Source organism: Vigna unguiculata, chromosome 1, assembly GCF_004118075.2.
Source record: "Vigna unguiculata cultivar IT97K-499-35 chromosome 1, ASM411807v1, whole genome shotgun sequence".
In the NCBI taxonomy this organism is placed as follows: domain Eukaryota; kingdom Viridiplantae; phylum Streptophyta; class Magnoliopsida; order Fabales; family Fabaceae; genus Vigna; species Vigna unguiculata.
The window spans coordinates 31909433-31929117 of NC_040279.1; the positions used below are offsets into that span (position 1 = coordinate 31909433).

Genomic DNA, 19685 nt, shown 5'->3' on the forward strand with positions numbered 1-19685 from the left:
CCAAACGCTACCCTCCTTAAACGTCCCCTTGTCCTGCCCCTGCCCCTATAGCATAGTACATTAGTACCCCCACCTCCTCCTATCTTTCACTATTATTGCCACATACCAAACAAATAACTGAATGCTTAGAGAGAGAAACACTGATATAAGAGACTGAAAACTCATGGAGGTTGGCCTCAACAACGACAACATGGCCTTTGAGGAAACTGAACTAAGGCTTGGACTCCCTGGAGGAAACGCTGAAGAACTTCTAAGGAAGCGAGGTTTCTCTGAGACTCAAACTCAGGATCACACTGCCACCGTAGATTTGATGCTTAATCTTTCATCCAAGGAACCAGCCCCTGGACCAGATCCATCTCATAAACACAGCGACAACACCCTTCTCCCTGCAGATCCTGCTAAGCCTCCAGCCAAGTAAGTTTTTCGTTATCAAATTTTTCCATGTTTTTATTTCTTCTTTATTTTCCACCTACTTAACTACCTTTCACCATACACACACACACAGTTAACAATAAAAGCTCTGATATCATCATAATATACTAATCCATGGTCTAGGGCTAATAAGCAAGGAACTTTTTTTATGTCTGTGGGAAAGATAGAAACGGTGGGAAGAGATGAGATCGTGGAGGGTGGAATAAAGAAACGAAAGAGACTGAAAAAACATGGACTTGTGATAGAGAGAGGGGGGTGAGAGAGTGATTAAGAAATATACTTTTGTGAGTTTTGTCCAAAAGAAATATTTTTATTTCCTTTATACACTAATATGCAAGGGAAAAATAAGACGCTCTCAACTCTCGTACAAGATAAATATGGAATCACGTACGGGTTCATGCCAAAACCGTGTTCTACTTGCCTAGCCAGTTAGGGAGAAAAGTGCAATAATTTACAATTATGTCTGAAAGTTTTGATGATATGTAGTACACCAGAAAAAAAGTTACACCTTTCTTGTCCTCATCGGCCATAGCATCATTTCTTCTTCTGCCGATTCATTTACGCAGCGTTGTAAAACACGGTATGGGTTAATAAAGGTAAAACTACACCAGTGAATATAAATAGCTAAGTCCTCTTCATAAAGGATATATAAAAGGAGGGTTGGAATATTATAGTATAATAAAACAGAAACATAAACTCTTACGTGCTTAATTAATCTATGTTTCATGCAGAATTACATATGGGTCTCAGCCTCTGAAACGCTTATCTGTAGAATTTGATTTATTTAGCAAATTGGTTATATAATAATTAATGATGCGTTGTATTGATGATAAGAAAATGATGAATTGAATAATGAAATGCATAGGGCACAGGTGGTGGGTTGGCCACCTGTGCGGTCGTTCCGGAAGAACATGTTAGCTGTGCAAAAGAGCATTGGAGAAGAGAGTGAGAAGAATAACAGCCCTAATGCAAGCTTTGTGAAAGTTAGCATGGATGGAGCACCTTATCTCCGCAAAGTGGACTTGAAGATGTATAAGAGTTACCGCGAGCTCTCTGATTCTTTAGGAAAAATGTTCAGCTCCTTCACCATTGGTAAATCATCGAGCCTGTGTTTTTGCATGCATGTAATAACGCTTAGAAGATTATAATTTGGTTGATGATTAGGGTTTGTAATGATTATGAATTAATGGTGCATGATGTATGTATGCAATGGCAGGGAATTGTGAATCCCAAGGAATGAAGGATTTCATGAATGAGAGCAAACTGATGGATCTTTTGAACAGCTCTGATTATGTCCCAACCTATGAGGACAAGGATGGTGACTGGATGCTTGTCGGTGATGTTCCATGGGAGTAAGTCTTTAACCTCTGCTCTATGTCACTCCAAATCAACTTCACCACCATTATTGAACTTTCTATAGCAAACTAGTTTACGTGCATCAGAATAAATGCTTGTATATTATATCATCATTGATTATGCACCTATTGAATGTGTGTTTTTATGATAATGAAGCAATTCTGGTATAAAATCTTAGAAACTTAATGAATATGAACCATGGTTGAACACATATACACGACACAGGCTTATGAATAACATGGATTTTCTTCGTGTGAACCAGGATGTTTGTTGAATCATGCAAGCGTTTACGCATCATGAAAGGAAAGGAGGCTATTGGTCTTGGTCTTGGTAAGAATAAAAACCTTGTATTCACCGGCGAAAGTGTTTAACTATAGTGATGTTATTAAGATACAGATTCTGAAAAACAAAAAAATGTTTTAATTTGATTATTTCAGCACCAAGAGCCATGGCAAAAAGCAAGAACAGGAGCTAGACTAGTGGGAGATTGATGAGCTGGTCCATCTTGGGTTAGTAACTAAAGTAAGGATAAGCAGAAGCAGGAGACAGGGATGGACAATGCAGGGTGTTGAATTATAGTTAATATGTGTATGATTATGGTTTGTTATATGATATTTCAAACAAAAACAATGAGATGGATGCATGTCTAATTAAGTACTAATCATGAACAGAAACATAATGACTCTCAATTATGTTGTTGTTAGACTTGGCTTTCTTATATATCTCTGCTTGTGTTGTGTGAGTGCTTGCTTAATAATAATTTTAAGATGTGTTTGTCTGTTGTAGTTGTAGCGACATATTATCATGCTTTACATTTTAAATTGTCTCGTAAAGTTTTCCCTTATCATTATGAGATTCCTTGCTATTAATCATTTTTCATATAATAACAAAACTCTATTTATTGCATTTACGTTAGTTTTTGTTTTGATCATCAACACCCCAATAGATAGTACTGCAAATGTTCCCTCAACATGGTGGATGGGAAACAACAACATGTGCGTGTGCATGGAGCATTTATGCATGCCATTTCAAATACTTTCTTTAATTTATTATTATATTCCTTCAAGATATTGCTGTCTAATTTTCCATACATACATATAGAGAGAGAGAGAGTGTGTGTGCTTTCTTGGTCAAACCTAATTTTATAGATCAACGAGATGGGGAAAACATCAATACTCGTAAATGATCCCTCGTTTAACTTTTCGTCGCATTTACAAATGGAATTTAACTCGGTGATTTGATGATGGATTTTTTTTTCTTAGATGATTTGGCGATGGTTTTTTTTTCTTTTTAACTCGGTAATATCTAGAGCTGGGGATTTTGAACTTAAAAATTATGATTATTATTCTATTTATGTACCCTTCATTAAAAAAATATTTACGGCTAATTCAACAAATCAAGAGAATTTTGATAAATATTTCACACTAAAATTGATTGAAAATCATAAAAGTATTTTTTTTATGATTTATTTTTTTCACGTCTTAAATGTAAGGTACTGACATATAATAACCATGAAGCTGAAATTGATTTAACAGTCAGCATTTAATAGCACTCCATGATTGACTTGAATTAATGCGCATCTTTTTTCTGGAGACATGGCTCAGTTATAAAGTGTCATCTCACATTATAAGTTGTATGTTGAGTCAATGTCACCAAATAAATAGGTGCCTCTTTAATATGTCAAATTGTTGGTTTTAGTTTCTGTGAAATTATCAGAAGCTTATGTTTGCAATTTGTTTTAAAAATATTCCATGTCTGCATGTGCTTGGAGCTTCCTCATCCAAATGGGATCTTAATTTAACTGTTGAAATCCCTTACAAGTTGGTAATCTGGTTGGTGGTATCGCTATTTCAATTTATTTGTTGTCACTATTTTTTTTTTTTTCTGGTGATTGATGAAACTAACATGCAAATGCAAGAAAGCGATGATGATGACAAGTAATTACTATCACATATGGTTTGGAAACTAACATTGTCGAGTGGTCTCCACCGTAACACTTGATATATAGGTAGTGCTGCGGATCCAAGCCAAGTTGCTTTCAGCAGTTCAATCACTGCAATTAGATTTGATGTTATTTTTTTGTTAACGACGATGTATACGGATTAAACTATCTCAGTATTTATAATATATCTTTTTAGGGTATACAGATTGGAGTATTCTTTTTCTGTTAGTTTTAACTTTATCCTGAACATAGTGAGATGTAGGTATTGTTTTTGAAGGACTCATGTTATGGTAGATTTTAGAATAACCCTTATTCTCAAAACAAATGAATGCATTCAATTTTATAAACATTACGTGTTCAATACACCTAATAAGTCTCACATCGCTTAGGAGTCGAGGTCAAGCGAAGTTTAAATATTCCTACCTCCCTTCACCCTTGAGGTGCTTTTTAAGGATAAAACCGTGACGGAGCTTAACGCTCCAAAACGGACAATACCTCGAAAATGCAGTCCTTGTTTCTAAGGATTCTTGTAATAGTTCCAATTTTAGAATAACCCTTTTTTGTGGTTTTATGTTTTTTATGCCAGTTTAAGGTATTTTCAATCCTCGAATATTGAGTTTTGATTTTTCGTTTTGTTTGTTATTTTCGTTATGTGGTTCACATTTCTATTTTGCATTTGAATGTTATGGTGACTTGTAAAGATGACTCTTTGGTCTATTAGTATGCAATTGGAAATTAAAAATTATTCCTACTAGAGCTATGTTATGAAAAAAAATTATATTTAAGGTGCAAAAATCGATTGACACCAAACCTGATAATTAGGCTACTGCTTGAGAGGTATGGGGAGGGAGATGATAACTCTAAAATTATCACTTGGATCAATAATTCTGTCATACACTCGATTGACGACCAATTGACAAAATATGATACTGCAAAGGATGTACAGGATCACTTATCTTGATTATCTACACAGTCTAATTTTGTCAAACAATATCAACTTGAGACAGATATTCGTGCACTGAAGCAAGACTTTTTATTCTATCATGACAATCCTATGGGATCAACTTGCCTTGACTGAGCATGTATCGTATGTTATTCATAGGGAATCACAACGTTTGATTCAATTTCTTATGGCTTTGCATAGTAATTTTGAAAGTTTGCATGGTTTTTGCATCGTAATCCTCTATCTTTTATTGATGATATTGTTAATGAATTATTAGCACAGGAATTAGACTTGCTTCCCAGTTGCAGGTCAACATAGCCTTGCAATCTCAAGGTACATCATCACTAAATATATCTTATGACAAATGGATCATTGACTTAGGTGCAACTAATCATATGTCGCGTAATTTACCTACTTTTGTTTCGTTATCACCTAACTCATCCATGTCAATTACAACTGCTAACGGTGAATCGATCCATTATCTGGTATTAGTACCATTGCCACATCATCTTTGTATTTGTCTGATGTTTATTATATACATGGTCTTGTTATGAATTTTGCTTCTGTTGGAAACATTTGTGATTTTGGATATAATGTGTATTTCACTTCATTTGAATGTTTTGTACAGGACCGCACATCTCAAAAGGTGATTGAGATAGGCCATAGGCAAGGTGGACTCTATGTCTTGAATCAGTTCAAGGAGTCAATTGTTGCAGCCTCTAGTATGAATTTATCTTCATTTTGTTTGTCATCTTCTTCTTCACATTTTTTATTTGTGGCATTCTCGTTTGGGTCATGTTTCTGCATCTTATTTAAAGTTTCTAGATTCTACGGGAGTCTTGGGTACTTTGGATAGTTATGATATTTCTGATTGCAGTGGTTGTAAACTGACAAAATTTCCTGCTATACCTTCTAATAAAAGTATTTCTTCTTCTTTTGATCTTATGCATTCTGATGTGTGAGGACTTTCTCCTGTATCCACCAAAGGAAGTTCTAGATATTATGTCTCTTTCATGTATGATTTTACTCGTTTCTCACTTGGATCTATCTTATGAAATGTCGGTATGATTATCTCACAATTTTTAAAAATTTTAATGCTCTTGTAAAGAGCTAACACTCTACTACCATCAAAACCTTTCGTTGTGACTTGGGGGTGAATACACTTCTAATAATTTTACCACTTTATTTGCCTCTAATGGAATTATACATCAAACCTTTTTCCTTCATACTTCTCAATAAATTGGCGTTGCTAAAAGAAAACATCGTCATTTTGCTGAGACTTCAACATCATTCTTATTATCTGTTGATATTCCAAGTATCTTCTGAGGGAAGCTATTCTTACAGCAACTCATGTTGCGAATCAGATTCCGACTTCAAATAATTTTAGTTTGCCTACTTTTAGAAAATTATATGGTCATACACCTGATTACTCTGTTTTGCGTGTTTTTAGATGTACATGCTTTATTCAAAAACGATATGGTTTTGGATGTCATTAAAACTTATCCTTTTGATATTGATGACACTACACGTACTACCTTACCAACTTTAGAACCTGTATTAGCACCAATTATAGACATTGCACCAGAGGTTTTACCTGTTAATTCCCCTACTACACATGCTCAATCATCTCCTGAAGTTGTGGTTCCTCTGTCATATGTTCAACCTAGTCATAATCGTAAGTTTACTCAACTACCAAATTTTGTTTATTCCTTTTATTATGGTTCATTTGCTGCTTTTATTGCCTCCATTCATCATCTTCATGGGCATTCATCCTATAAAGAGGTTGTTTGTGTTCCACTTTGACATAATGATATGGTTGAGGAACTTATTGTTCTACATCACACTCATACATGAGATCTAGTTTCGTTACCACCAAGAAAACGTCTTGTTGGATCTTATTAGGTATACAAAATCTAGATAAAAACAGATAGCTCAATTGAAAGGTACAAAGCTAGAGTAGTTACTAAAAGATATACCTAAGAATATGGTATGGATTATGAGGAAACATTTTCTGCTATAACAAAGATGACCATTGTGGTTACTAAAAAATAAATTATAAATTTTTTTCAAAAAATAATTATTAAGTGAAAAAGAAGAAAAAAAATTGAGTAATGCTAGAAAAAATAAATGTATAAAGAAATCAGAGAACTTGAAATCAACATTGACGACACCAACAATGGTATCAAGGATGGCATTAACCCGTGATAACAGACAACATTACACAATAACACAAGTTGAAAGAGGATGAGATATTGTTGATTTAATTTCTCATATCAATAAAATACTAACAACTAACATTTGTTATTTATCGATGAAAAAAAATTTGATAAATGCTTTCAAAATTCTTTTAAAGTTAATTACAAATTATGGTTAATTTTTTCCTTAACAAACATGTATGACATTTATTAAAAGACCAGGTATGTGTTCATTACATTAACTATTAACAGAATTTTAAATAATAAAATTAAAAGTTTTGTATTTAAATTATAAATTTTTATTATATTAAAAATAAAATATATTAATACTTATTATACTAAACTGACTATTTATCTTAAAATATATGCTTACAAGCTAAAGTGTTCATAGCTACAATAGGAAACCAACTATTTATCTAAATTTATATGTTTACAAGCTAAAGTGTTCATTGTTACAATTGGGCGTGTATATAAATCAGTATTGTCGTGGCCTCTGGTAGTGCCAAGTAGCAGTAGCAGTAAGGATGTAGTAGTAAAAGTCAGATGGTAAACAATACATACAGGGAACCATATACATTAAAAACAAAGTTAACATTCTTTCTCAAATTTTATTTATTTTTATTTTTTCGTTGACAGGTTATATTTTTAGTTGAAAGGACAGAAAACGAGTGCAGTGACTTGGGATCCCCCGACACACCTAAAATCAGAGCCAGCAGTGGCTTTCATGTCATGTCTAGTAAGTACATGGACCCACTGCCAAAAAATGTCAGGTAAGCTGGGGATAATTTTTAGGAACAGTTAACAAGATAATTTTAGTAAAGCTGAGAAAAAAAAAACTAAAAATGCACTAAAATTTGTTGTATAATAATAATTAAAAAAAAATCAGTTTGTTTGACTCTGAAAATTCACAAAATAAATTATTTTATTAAAGACATCCCTTCTGAGGTTATAATACTCTCCACAGGATTGACTTGGCGCAAACAGATTCTTCAGAAATCAACTGACTTGATAACTATATCAGCATTTTTCTTGGACTTCATTATAAGTTCTGCATTGAGCCTGTCGTTGTTGTCTATCTGCATCATGAGATTTAGTGATGCATGCAAGTGTGTCACTCAGTGCCAACTGGGCAGATAATCAGAATAACTAATATCACAAGTTACAAGATGAGTAGTTTACCCGTTGTTTAGCAATGTCTGGAGATTTGCCTATAGATGGAGAAGGAGACACAAATCACAAGTAAATTCAAATGTCTTCCTTAGGGAGGAAACTGATACACATTGGGGAAAAGTACACGGTAAATACCAGTTGAAATATGCCTCTTTAAAACTCGCTGCATAGCTTTGTCAATGTCAATATCAATAAACCTAGAAAAGAATTGGAACGACCAAATTACAAAAAGGGATACCCTTGACAATTCTCTTAAGTTAAAAAGCAGAAATCGCTATCAGATTAGGTTGCATCTTTCTTGATTCATGTAAAGCCATTTTCTACAGATCTTGCAATTGCCCAACTGTCATTCTATTCTACAACATAAACCACCAGCCCCAGTCTTATAGGTTATGTAGATATGAAACAAAATGCAGGAAAATGAACAACATAAACCAGTGACTGGGACTAGAATTCGCTAGTTTGAGATTTTAGTAAACTCTTTAAACAAATGGTGCAACTAGAAAGGCAAATAGTCATACCAAGATAATAATACTCTGCTATGTCAGAATACACTAGATTCCAAACAAAGCTGTACATTCTTTGCTTTCAGTACAGGTCTAAAGACACATGTGCATATATTTGGTAAATAATACATACTGTACTGCAGAATGAGAAAAAAGCAACCAAAACGACAAAAGAGTATAATAATACATAGTTTTTTATCAGACAAATACACTCTCAAAGCTAAATATTGGATTTATAGAAGAAATAATCGAGATATGAGCCTCGAAGTGAATCAATGCGTTTATTTCTACCCCAAGGCGTCTGTGTCTTCATGGGTTTCGGAAACCAAAGATCTAGCTAGTAACAATAATGACATGCATGAGACAAGCACAATTAATGATCGGCTGAATATGTTGTTCAGTAACATACAATTCTCTTTCACAAGAAGAATTTTTAAGCAGTATGTCACTGGCTCGGCTGAATTTCATCAGCTTAAAGTACAACCTTCAAAACTATAAAGATCAACAGGAAGTATACGAAGACATGTGCCTTGGTAAAATCAATACTTGCCATTTCTCGTCAAACAAAGATGATATCTCCTTCCATACCCCATCTTCCAAGAGTAAATAGTTACCTTCTACAATAACAACCTTGTGCCTAAACAAATGAAAAATATAAAACAAAATATATATTCATGCAGTATATATCAACATATCCAAAATAAGCAGACATGTAGCAAGTAGCAACAACTTTTAAATCAATAACCCTGATTTTTGAAAAGACAGCTAATTGGGGATTTGGAGATAAGCAAAGAAATAAGAATACAAGTCTTACAGAAAAACCTCGCAATACAAGATATTATTGCCTTACAGAAAAACCTCACTTTAGAATTGTTCATTATATCGGTATTATAACGAACCAAACTATTGAAACCAATGTCTGCCCGGGGCTTAATCTGTCAGAATTGTTATACATGTATTAAATTAGCATAAAGTTGAATTATATTTGGTACATTACTCAACAGAAAATTCTTAAACATGTAAATTTTCATTGTGATACCAGGATTTTCTATTTAAAAAATATTTACTGTATCTTGGCCAGAGTTTTAAAGACGGTGGATTTAGTAACCAATTAAAACATAAGACACAATCATATCATCCGGTGGAAAATCTGATTATTCCCTGTCAAACTTTATCTTCTAACCTCATTAATGACGACAATTTCTCTGTGTTAGCTTTAAATATTTATATTTCATCATTTCCACTTGTTCAATAAATAATTATAATGTGTCAAATTATTAGAATGACCACATCTTAATGTTAAAATACTCACTGAAGGTTCACAAAGATATCATCTTCCACTGGGTCCCCAACACCATGGTCAAACGATGGTACATAAACTGATCCCTGAAGATTTTGTTTCACCAAAATGCAAAAGAACAAAAGAGATAAGAACTCCATCATGTCAATCCATAGATGCTAACTGTTCTTTCTGTGTATCCCAGTTTTCCCACAGAATTCGCCCGCATAATTTGAGCTAGAAAAAGGTTATGGCCATGAACCAATTCTAAAGTTTCCAATCCTGCTGATAATAATACCGCTAAAGCTTAGAAGTTAATAATAATAAATCTTACATCAATTCTTAGATTCTTGAGACATGTGAGTAGCCGCAATGGATTGAATGTCCAGGGAGCTGATATACCAATTGAAAGATCAATGATTTTCTGATGAAATAGCATTTCCGGAATTATAATGAGTAATATAAAAGTACCATACCTCCCCTTCTGGCATGTGCTTCCTCAGGATTCTATTATCAAAAAATCACTTAGAATGTCAGAATTATGATTCCTCATGCCATTGACAGTAAATAAAGATCTCACTTCAGAGGTATTTATACAGTTTACTACATGTAGTTCACTCTACAACTTTTATTTTTATTTTTTTGGAAAGGTGACTAATTTATGGTCTAATCTTCAATAATGTGAAAGTAGCATCAATTCAATCTCAAAGGAAAAAGATCAATAAAAAGAATACATGGCATGTGCATATCCCAACCTTTTGAATACTTTGTCAAATGGAAAATGACAACAGGTCACGCACTTATTGCACTTTCAAGTACAACTGATTCGATTGTATGCTAACTAGTCAACTCTAGATCATCACTAAGATCAATGAAATGAATCTAGTATAAAATTTCATATGGATAGCAAAAAAAAAAATGCTGAGCATCAGAAGGACACTTACCTCCATTGCATCTAGTTCAGAACGATAAAGATGAAAGCCATCCATGGGAACGACAATTGCAACATCTGGAGGTTGCACCTTAGAGTCAAAGGAAGAACCTTTCTCTAGCCAAATTTTGTTTATGCGTCCGGCTACTTCATGTCCTAGAGTGCTCTTTCCAGCACCTGGAGGACCAGCCAGGCCAACTAAAAGCCTATGCAAGTATCACACAAAGCATGACCAACATGATTAAAATATGAGGACACAAAAGGACAGCGTAATTATTTGATGCTTGATTATATCTTCTACTTCACTAACCTCACCACTCTCACCCCCGCAACCTAAAAAAAAGGTGTAAAGGGAGGAGCTGTAACCATTTCACTAGATTTGATATCATAAATAAATTTCCAAATATTGGATAGTAGGAGACACATAAAGAATGGCATGCAGATAAGTAATATAGCAGTTTGCACAATTTAACCAAGGCTTTCACGACAGAATTTGGTGATTCAGTGGTTAAAGTTTAAGATAAAAATGACAGTTTAGCTGTGACAGTCACATATTACTTCAAAATCATGCAGTGAATAAATAGTACTGATAATACACAACAACCATCAATGTACTTCGCACATAGGATGTGACACAATGTATTTAGCACATAGGAGAATACACATTTTATGCCCCTGTACACCATGGTAGAGGATATACATCATTCTGCAAAGGAAAATTACATTCTATACTATGGCAGCATTACTCAGAATAACCTTTGTTTTGTGACTCCACAAACAATAACTTACTTGTCATTAGGATTTGATGACAGTAACACCGAAGGCAGAAGACGTGCAACCAATGCATCATATAACTCATCAACACAACTGCATAGTACAAGAACCAGAAGAAACAAAAATAAACTTAATTCAGACAATCTATTAGTAGCTTTTTCTACCACAAAAAAGCTATGTAGCCAAATTTCAATGCTATGTTCATTTTCGTGTACTGCTTTTTACGGGTCCACCAAAGCTTTTATCCCTGAGAAATCAACTGCTCTGTATATTGTAATTCAAGCTCAACAAGCATGAAGAATATGCAAGAGAACATGATGGAGAGCTTGATGAATAAACAACTTTTATCATTAAAGACTGCTTTTGAATAACTACGGTTCTTTGTTAACGAGAAAATAAGGACACGGAATCAATGTCGATCATTCAATTATACTTTACTAGCAATATCACGTAAGTTGAATTCTATGTTCTGAGTTCCGACATTTCCCTTCAATGATTACCAAAATTTGCTCATGAATGTAAATATCCGTAACCATACCCCACAAATGAGCTACACATTTACATCATATATTCATGTTATATTTGCAAGTGGATGAAAGAAAAAAGTACATACGAAGATTAAAAACACATCAAAATATACAACACGAAAGACGTTATACCTTCCCTCTACAACGTGAATTTGTTCCTTTTCAGCGGATAAAACCTGGCAGAGCAAATAACGGTACCAAACATATTAACAAGGCATGCAGCGCCAACACTCTAATGAAAACTTATGTGCGTTTGAAATCTCCAACAAACAAACGTATTATGTTGAAATGACATGAAAATTCGATTTAATAAATCAATTCTCATTTGCAAATCGTTTTGGTGGTATATTTCAGAATTTCTATTACAAAATAGAATTCTGAACCTTAAAGAGAGAACTCTTCCTCGTTCGAAGTGACAGCTGCACAAACTTGCTAGAGCGCGCGATGGACAGTGAAGACGGATTCCGATCGCGATTCTCCACAACTCTCAGGAGCAACGGTTCTGCGAGAAGCGAAATAAGAAGGAAGATTGAAGTAGTGCGCGGGTAGAGTAAAACGAGGAGGGAATGTGATGCGAAATTTCGGTTGCGAAATCAGAATCGTACAAGGATTACATAGAAGCATACCTGCCAAAGCACGAGCCTTATTCCAGTACCCTCTTCCCGTCGTTGAAGAGAAAGTTGCTTCCATTTTTACCCGGATTTCAAACGCCTTCAACTGTATGGCACTGACACTACGTCCATTATATGAGTGCTTCATTATAACTAACTAATATAATTTGGGTTTGGAAGAAAAAACATCAAGTCGTTGTAGTATAGTGGTAAGTATTTCCGCCTGTCACGCGGACGACCCGGGTTCGATTCCCGGCAATGGCGTTTTATTTATCTTTTCCAGTTTTTTCACCTTAAAATTATTATTATTTTAGAATTTTATTTAAATCCTAATTTCGAAAAAGTAAATATCAAGTCGTTGTAGTATAGTGGTAAGTATTTCCGCCTGTCACGCGGACGACCCGGGTTCGATCCCCGGCAGCGGCGTTTTATTTACCTTTTTCAGTTTTTCTCCTTAAAATTATTGTTTTAGAATTATAAATAAGTAATATACTTTTTGTTTGAGGGAGTGAACATTTAATCTGCGTAGTATAGTTGTATGTATCTTTACTTATCGCGATGATGGCTCGAGTTCGATCTTGTTAATCTTGTTAATGGTGTTTAGTTACTTTAGTCAACTTAAAATTATTATTTTGGGTTTGTCAACTAGTACATAATAATATAATTTGATTTTAATCTCAACAAAATTTAAAAACTCATCCTTCTGATATAATTTAAATTATACAATTTTTTATTAACTTATTGTACAATTTTTTCTAACTTTAAGTAGTATTATTATTTATAATAATAAAAAACATTATATTTTAAATAGTACGGTACAAACCACATGAAACTAAATAAAATAATTATCAAAATTTAATATTAAAATAAAAAATAACCTTATATTATAAAGATAAAAATAAACTCAAATACGTTTTTAGTTCCCGAAATACATATTTTTTTTGGTTCCTAACAAATACTCGACTTTCAATTCTTAAAAAAATAATACTTTGGATCTTGTTATTTAATTTAAGTTTTTGTATAATACTTCTCTTACAATTCCTATAATAGCTTTTCATTCTTAATTACTCTTTAAATAGAATCCAAAAGAAACAAATGAACACGTTATAAGGACAAATAAAAAACTGAGTGGACTACCAAAATTATAGGAACTAAATGTCAAAATAAAGTGAATAAAACAAGGCTTCACGATTTATTTAAGTTTAAATTATTCAGACTGTTATATTTATCAAAGTCTAAGGTGTAAATGAGCTCATTTGAGAAGGTACAAAAAGGAATTTAAATTCGAACCATCATTGTATATCACTTGAATCTAAGTAATTCTATTCAAACCAACAGATCATTAACCCTCTCATATGAAACTAATATTCAAATGTTCGCATTAGTAGATACTCATTTAATTACAGTATCTTGAAACTGAACACAACTATATACTCCACGATTTTGCTTCCAAATGGTATTATAATATTATATTTCTTTTGCTCTAAAACTTGTACATTATACCTGCATATTGAATTCCAGCCTGATTTGATTATGTGAAGGAAACTAATATATGTGTGTGTGAGACAGAGAGATCGATTAACACGACTACATTGGCAGCAGCTCCAGATCAATAAATTTGTGGGTAATTTTATTTGAAAAAATTCACGGAACAGAATGACAGACCTGAGGTGAGTAATCATAATGTAAGACAGCTTGTGTGAAAAGACAATTATTGCATTCTATGTTAACATAGGGACAAATTCAAGAACCATATTCGAACTGTTTGGTGCCTAGTAGAGTATAAATAACATACAAGGCGTTAACAGTAATCTGAGACTCAATTTTATTCATCTATATCATGTCTTCTCAATCCAGGAGCACGTTACAAAGTCGTCTCTTCTTTCTACTTCGCTTCGTTTCTTCATCGGCCAACTGCACATTTTTAAAAAATTGTGTAAATTATGTTAGAAATATGAACACCAAGTTGAGGTAATGTGGAATAATGAAAAGAAACGAATGACTTTGCGGAACGTGACAAAAAGCCACTGGCCACGGTGGGTTACGGAGATAGCTTCCTAGTTACTACTAACATGCTTACAATTCGTCTATTTAGAAGAATAACAAATGACACCAAATTATTCTAAAACATGATTTGATACTTCTTTTAGCTTTACCTCAGTATTGACTAAATGAGGGACCCGAACCCTTTTGGAGCCATCGGGTAAACGCTTACAAGGTGAAGGGTTTTCCAAATCAGTGAAAGCATTGCAAACCTGCAAACAAATCACAACCACGAATGCAAAGGTACATTTGAGTTAGAACATGAAGAATTCCAAAAACCCAGGTAAACATGTTTTGTTCATTAACTAAGGGAATTTATTTCTTCACATTTACTGATAACTGAAGCTTCCATCTTAAAAGGCCTATAGAACTATAAAAATAGGAAGAAAATATGTGAACTGTTTCGATACCTGACTTTGGATAGCCCCTACTAACATGTCCTGACAGCCAGATGCATGCACGTTTTCTAAACTAGGGCACTGAAGCAGCAGTCTCTCTGTAAAAAAATGGTGAAAAAGGATGAAACAACTATTTAAGGAAAAAATCCGTAATGTTGCATCAATTTTTCAGCTGATAATGGCCATAGAACGAGTGTGAAAATACTACCTGGGTGTAAATTTGTACAAGAATTTAAATTCAGATCCTTGAGCTGAGTGCAGTTTAAATATAAGGCCTGTATATTAATTCAAAATAAAAAATTCCAAATATTAGAAGCGTGAGAAACTAACATGCTCAATAAACTTGGGCAGTGAAATAAAACTTACATCCAAGCCTGAACATCCCCATAAACTAAGTTTCTTTAAACAGCTGTGTTTGATGATTAGCTTTTGGTTTGTAAGGTGTACATTAGTAATAGAAGTCTTCTGTAGTTTGTGGTGGTTATTTTCATCGGCAATTGAATTGTCAGAATCCGGTTCACATATTGTCATGCCACAGTCCATAATTTCAAGATGTGGCAATTGAGCAGTAGCAAACTGAATGCCACCTGAAACGTAAGATAAAGCAGTTAAGGTAGAAATAAACCAAATGAAAGTTAGTAAATCAGTTGAGTATAAAACAGTGATTACTTGAAGTCACATTAGGGCAAAGAGCTAGAAGGAGTCTTGTCAATGTTTCAGAGAACACATTGCAAATCATGCTAATGCCACTGTCACTGACGCTGGATCTGTTATATAAGTTAAACCGTTAAAACAGAACACAATCAGATACTCAGTATCCAATAACATTAACCACTTCTATGTCAATAGACTAATTTCAAAAACATTGATCAATCTAAAGGCTACTTTATATCGTAACATTAATCATTCTCCATTAACAATAACCAATCTAGCAACTAATTGACCGGTGATTGTAGAGTTTTAGAAAAACCGCTGTATTAGGCTAAAGACTGCAGTTGGCTGAAGAGAATCTATTTTGGTCACGCGCCCACTCATAAAGCATGCAGTACTGTTCTGGATTTTCCACTACTATATAAAATGTACTGTATCGAATTGCAACAGACCTTTAATCTTTTCCATTTTCTAAGACATGCATATTTTCAGGACATTGAAGGAAACCAGAATGGAAGAACACATACCCACTGAGATCAAGCAATTCCAGATTTGGATAGCTTGAGGCAATGGCAGCAACAGATGCATCAGTAACATCAGATCCAGAAACAAGTGAAAGCATTCGCAGCCCCCTAATTAACAGAACCAACAAAACATCAAGCCAAATATTGCAACACCCATTCAAATTTCAAATATAACCAATGACGCATAGATACCATACATCTATCAATATCATACATGCCTGATATGACAGTATGATTACTGTAAAAAAGTATAGCAAATTAATTTGCATACGATGTCTTTAAATATCTATAAAAATTTATAAAACACATAAATAAATAAATACATAATTCTAATTTTGCAAATTCAAATTAAAACCAGTTCTAGACATTAGTACATGACTAAGAAATAAATAAAAATTACAAATCACTGTCATCATAAATTACTTCCTATTCTCTACGAATAGGAATAGTACCATGCTCATTCCTTTCTTGAGGGGAGTTACTATTGGAGTAGTGCTTCAATGTTTTTATAATATACATGTTTCTATACCTTGCATGTAGCTAGCTACTAGATTCTCATACATTTCTTTAAGCGGTGCGAGATACTTAACAAATATGTACCAGTGAAATATCCAAAATTCTTAGTATCTGACACATTGCCATATGAAACAGGTAAAAGTGCTAGTGATTCATCGCATATAACAAAACAAAAAGTAAATGAGGATGGCAATAGCTCCTATAAATAGTGGTTGCTTATTAAAGAAACTGTTAGGAAAACAAAAATATATATTTCATAAAAAATAGTAATTATATATGTTTATAATGCAAAAATCGTGACAACAACTACAAATGAAATAAACCTATGCTCATTCTATGCATGCCTAGCTAGTACAAACTTAAGTTGACATTAACATTGACGGCTATATGGATTATGGTAAAGCTTAAATCCCCTTGCACAATTCAAAAAGGAGGACACCAATCCTAGACTTAAACAAACCTTAGCTGAGCAGCAGTAAGAGCGAGCACCGCAGTATGAGAAAGCTGCACTGAATATATACGTATGTTTTGCAACCTGGGGCAACTTCTTCCCCAACCTTCAACCATGGTTGCAAGATCAGTACTGCCCTTTTCTCGATGAGAAAACTTCAATGAAATCTCCCTCAACTGAGGACAATTAAAAACCTACCAATTCAGAGCACCTATTAGTAACCAGAGTTCACTCCGAAGCTAAGATCAAAGGGATATATCAAATTCAGAAATTTAACAAATCGCACAGAATTAAAAGATAGAAAAGTAATATTACCATCTTAGAATGAGAGTACAGATCGGACAGCCAAATGGTAGAAAGACTAGAAGAACAAAGAACGAAGCCTCCAAGGCTAGAACAACCTTCCATCTTAAGGCTTTTGAGGCTCTTTTTATCAGCAACAAATCGACCTAACTCACTCCTGCAGAGTTAAAGTTGCACGCCAGGCAAAGTTAATCAGTAAAAAGTAGTATCCTCTGGTTAAGTTTGCATATTTCAATACTACTACAAATTGTTTATAGCCTGTTTTGTTACCTCTCAAAACTATCGTTCTCAAATGTATGTAAAGCTTAGTTTTTATATTATTTCTTTGAATGTCACTCCTCTAGATCAACCAAAATCTATAAACAAAAGGACCTCAAAGATTTGGAAAGACAAACTTACCTAATCAATCAATCCAATAATAATACCAAATCTGCAATTATTAGGTGCAATTGTTAACTTTAATAAAAACCCTCAATCTGACATTCCAAAACCCTAACTAGAATTCGAATAAAGAATTTTGTCTCGTTGAACCAAGCCAGAATCACGTGTTGACATGTAAAACTTCACCTTACACAAGCTGCAAACTCTGGTGTTCAACAGCTTGAAAAAAAAAGTACATACAAATAAAAAGGTAAGAACGTGAAAAATACCCAGTGATTCGATTGACTGCAGAATCAGAAACCGAAATCTCCAAAAATGTCAAATTAGGGCACGAAAATGCAATGCAAGCCAGCATCGTGGAATCCAGGTCACTGCAAGATCAAGGGCCATAGTTTACCGTTAAAATCCGAATTCAATACAAATTATTTTGTATCCTGGGAATCATAAGCAAGGTAGTCTTTTTATCAGATCCTTGTCCAAATTATAGTATCGTGTTCTTCGGAACTGACCTTTTCTTCTCCATAATCAAATCGCATCTTATGGATTCCAAAACATCTTGCAACTCAGTGCAGACATAAAGGAATCCATGTTTCAAATTACACTGTTCATTTTCATTATTTTCATTATCGGATAAGTTAAAGAAATAAAAAGAATCCGGACCTTTCCATTACAAGAGAGAGGTTCACAATCCCTGGACACTTCTGCAACATCGACGCCACGAAACCCACCTGAACACTCGCCCGAACCCTAAGTCTTAACTCTTCAGCCGCCTTCCACAATCTCTTCGTCATATCCCTCCAGCCTCTGGACACCTTTGCCGCCGTTAAGAGTCCCGACGGCGGGAGCCTCTTTAACACGTCCCAAAGGACATTCCCCGGCAATCCAGACGAATCCAGATCATCGCCCTGGGGCCACACGGCGGTGGACTCCGATGGATCGAGACCGTCGGGTTCTTCGTCATCGAAGGAGAGAGCGCGACGCGGGCGGAGAGGAGGGCAGCGAGCGGCAGAGACAGAGGAAGGAGCAGATGCCGCCACGGAGAGGGAAGAGTTGCAAGGGGTGGCGGAAGAGGAGGTGACAGGGGTACTGACGGTGCAGATATGGCCCTTTTTAGGGAGACCGCAGCGGCCGCAGTTGTAGTTACCGCGTCTCTTGCCGAACTTTGCTTGGGAAGAGACGGAAGGTTTTGGGTGAAAGTGTTGCATGGTGTGAACTGTGTGAAGTGATGGATCTTGGCGGAGACAGACACAGTGGAAGCTGCGAGATGTAACATAAAAACAAAGGCTTAGAGCGGGAGAGTTCGCGCCATATTTGTTTCCCTCCTTTCCCTCATATGTGTTTCACTGTTTTTGTTTTTGTTTTTTCGTTTCCTTCTTAGGGGTGTTCAATCTGCTACCATTTATTTTATTAAATTCTTGTCTGAATTAAATATAAAAATTAAGTATCTAAGAATCAAATCAATGTTTTACCTTTCTCTTTAAATCAGATTTTATGTTTCTTATTACTGTAATTATAGTTTTAACTTTTCCTCCTATTTATAAATAAATTATATCATTTTATAACTAAAAATTATAATTCAATCTTTTCTTATATTTTTCATTAATAAAATATATTACAAAAATAAAATATAATCACATTATAATTACAAATAAAAATAATATATATATATATATATATATATATATATACTTTAGTGGAACACACATGTTAACATAATGTGTTCACTTTTTCTATAATAAAAATAAAAAAATT

General features: G+C 34.3%; 3 protein-coding genes and 2 non-coding genes across 7 annotated transcripts; 3 read left to right on the forward strand and 2 right to left on the reverse strand.

Annotated features, from left to right (window-relative positions):
• LOC114171262 (auxin-induced protein AUX28-like) lies at positions 1 to 2573 on the forward strand. The gene is made up of 5 exons (XM_028056495.1): positions 1 to 414; positions 1298 to 1524; positions 1649 to 1784; positions 2051 to 2118; positions 2226 to 2573. The coding sequence occupies exons 1-5, from the start codon at positions 164 to 166 to the stop codon at positions 2261 to 2263; spliced, it is 720 nt and encodes a 239-aa protein (XP_027912296.1). The 5' UTR covers positions 1 to 163; the 3' UTR covers positions 2264 to 2573.
• Positions 2574 to 7711: 5138 nt separating this feature from the next.
• On the reverse strand, positions 7712 to 12818 carry LOC114191416 (putative uridine kinase C227.14). Of its 3 annotated transcripts, XM_028080591.1 has the most exons (12): positions 12682 to 12818; positions 12439 to 12557; positions 12188 to 12231; positions 11544 to 11621; positions 10768 to 10960; positions 10300 to 10330; positions 10158 to 10216; positions 9857 to 9930; positions 9095 to 9181; positions 8174 to 8235; positions 8048 to 8076; positions 7712 to 7944 (listed from the first exon to the last, which is right to left on the reverse strand). In XM_028080591.1, the coding sequence occupies exons 1-12, from the start codon at positions 12812 to 12814 to the stop codon at positions 7858 to 7860; spliced, it is 996 nt and encodes a 331-aa protein (XP_027936392.1). In that variant the 5' UTR covers positions 12815 to 12818; the 3' UTR covers positions 7712 to 7857. The 3 variants fall into 3 exon arrangements, 2 of the variants coding, with proteins under 2 accessions (XP_027936392.1, XP_027936399.1); XR_003605936.1 differs by lacking the exon at positions 8174 to 8235 and having other exon boundaries at positions 8048 to 8138; XM_028080598.1 differs by lacking the exon at positions 9095 to 9181.
• A 40-nt stretch (positions 12819 to 12858) lies between these two features.
• Positions 12859 to 12930, forward strand: TRNAD-GUC. The gene has a single exon. It is a non-coding gene; the product is annotated as a tRNA-Asp (tRNA).
• Positions 12931 to 13020: 90 nt separating this feature from the next.
• On the forward strand, positions 13021 to 13092 carry TRNAD-GUC. The gene has a single exon. It is a non-coding gene; the product is annotated as a tRNA-Asp (tRNA).
• Positions 13093 to 14208: 1116 nt separating this feature from the next.
• On the reverse strand, positions 14209 to 19289 carry LOC114177242 (F-box/LRR-repeat protein 17-like). Its single transcript, XM_028062518.1, has 11 exons — positions 18594 to 19289; positions 18203 to 18304; positions 17565 to 17709; positions 17259 to 17443; positions 16286 to 16390; positions 15777 to 15874; positions 15474 to 15694; positions 15316 to 15382; positions 15120 to 15205; positions 14823 to 14921; positions 14209 to 14580 (listed from the first exon to the last, which is right to left on the reverse strand). Exons 1-11 carry the CDS (start codon positions 19136 to 19138, stop codon positions 14515 to 14517), a joined length of 1719 nt encoding a protein of 572 aa, XP_027918319.1. The 5' UTR covers positions 19139 to 19289; the 3' UTR covers positions 14209 to 14514.
• Between the last annotated feature and the right edge of the window lie 396 nt (positions 19290 to 19685).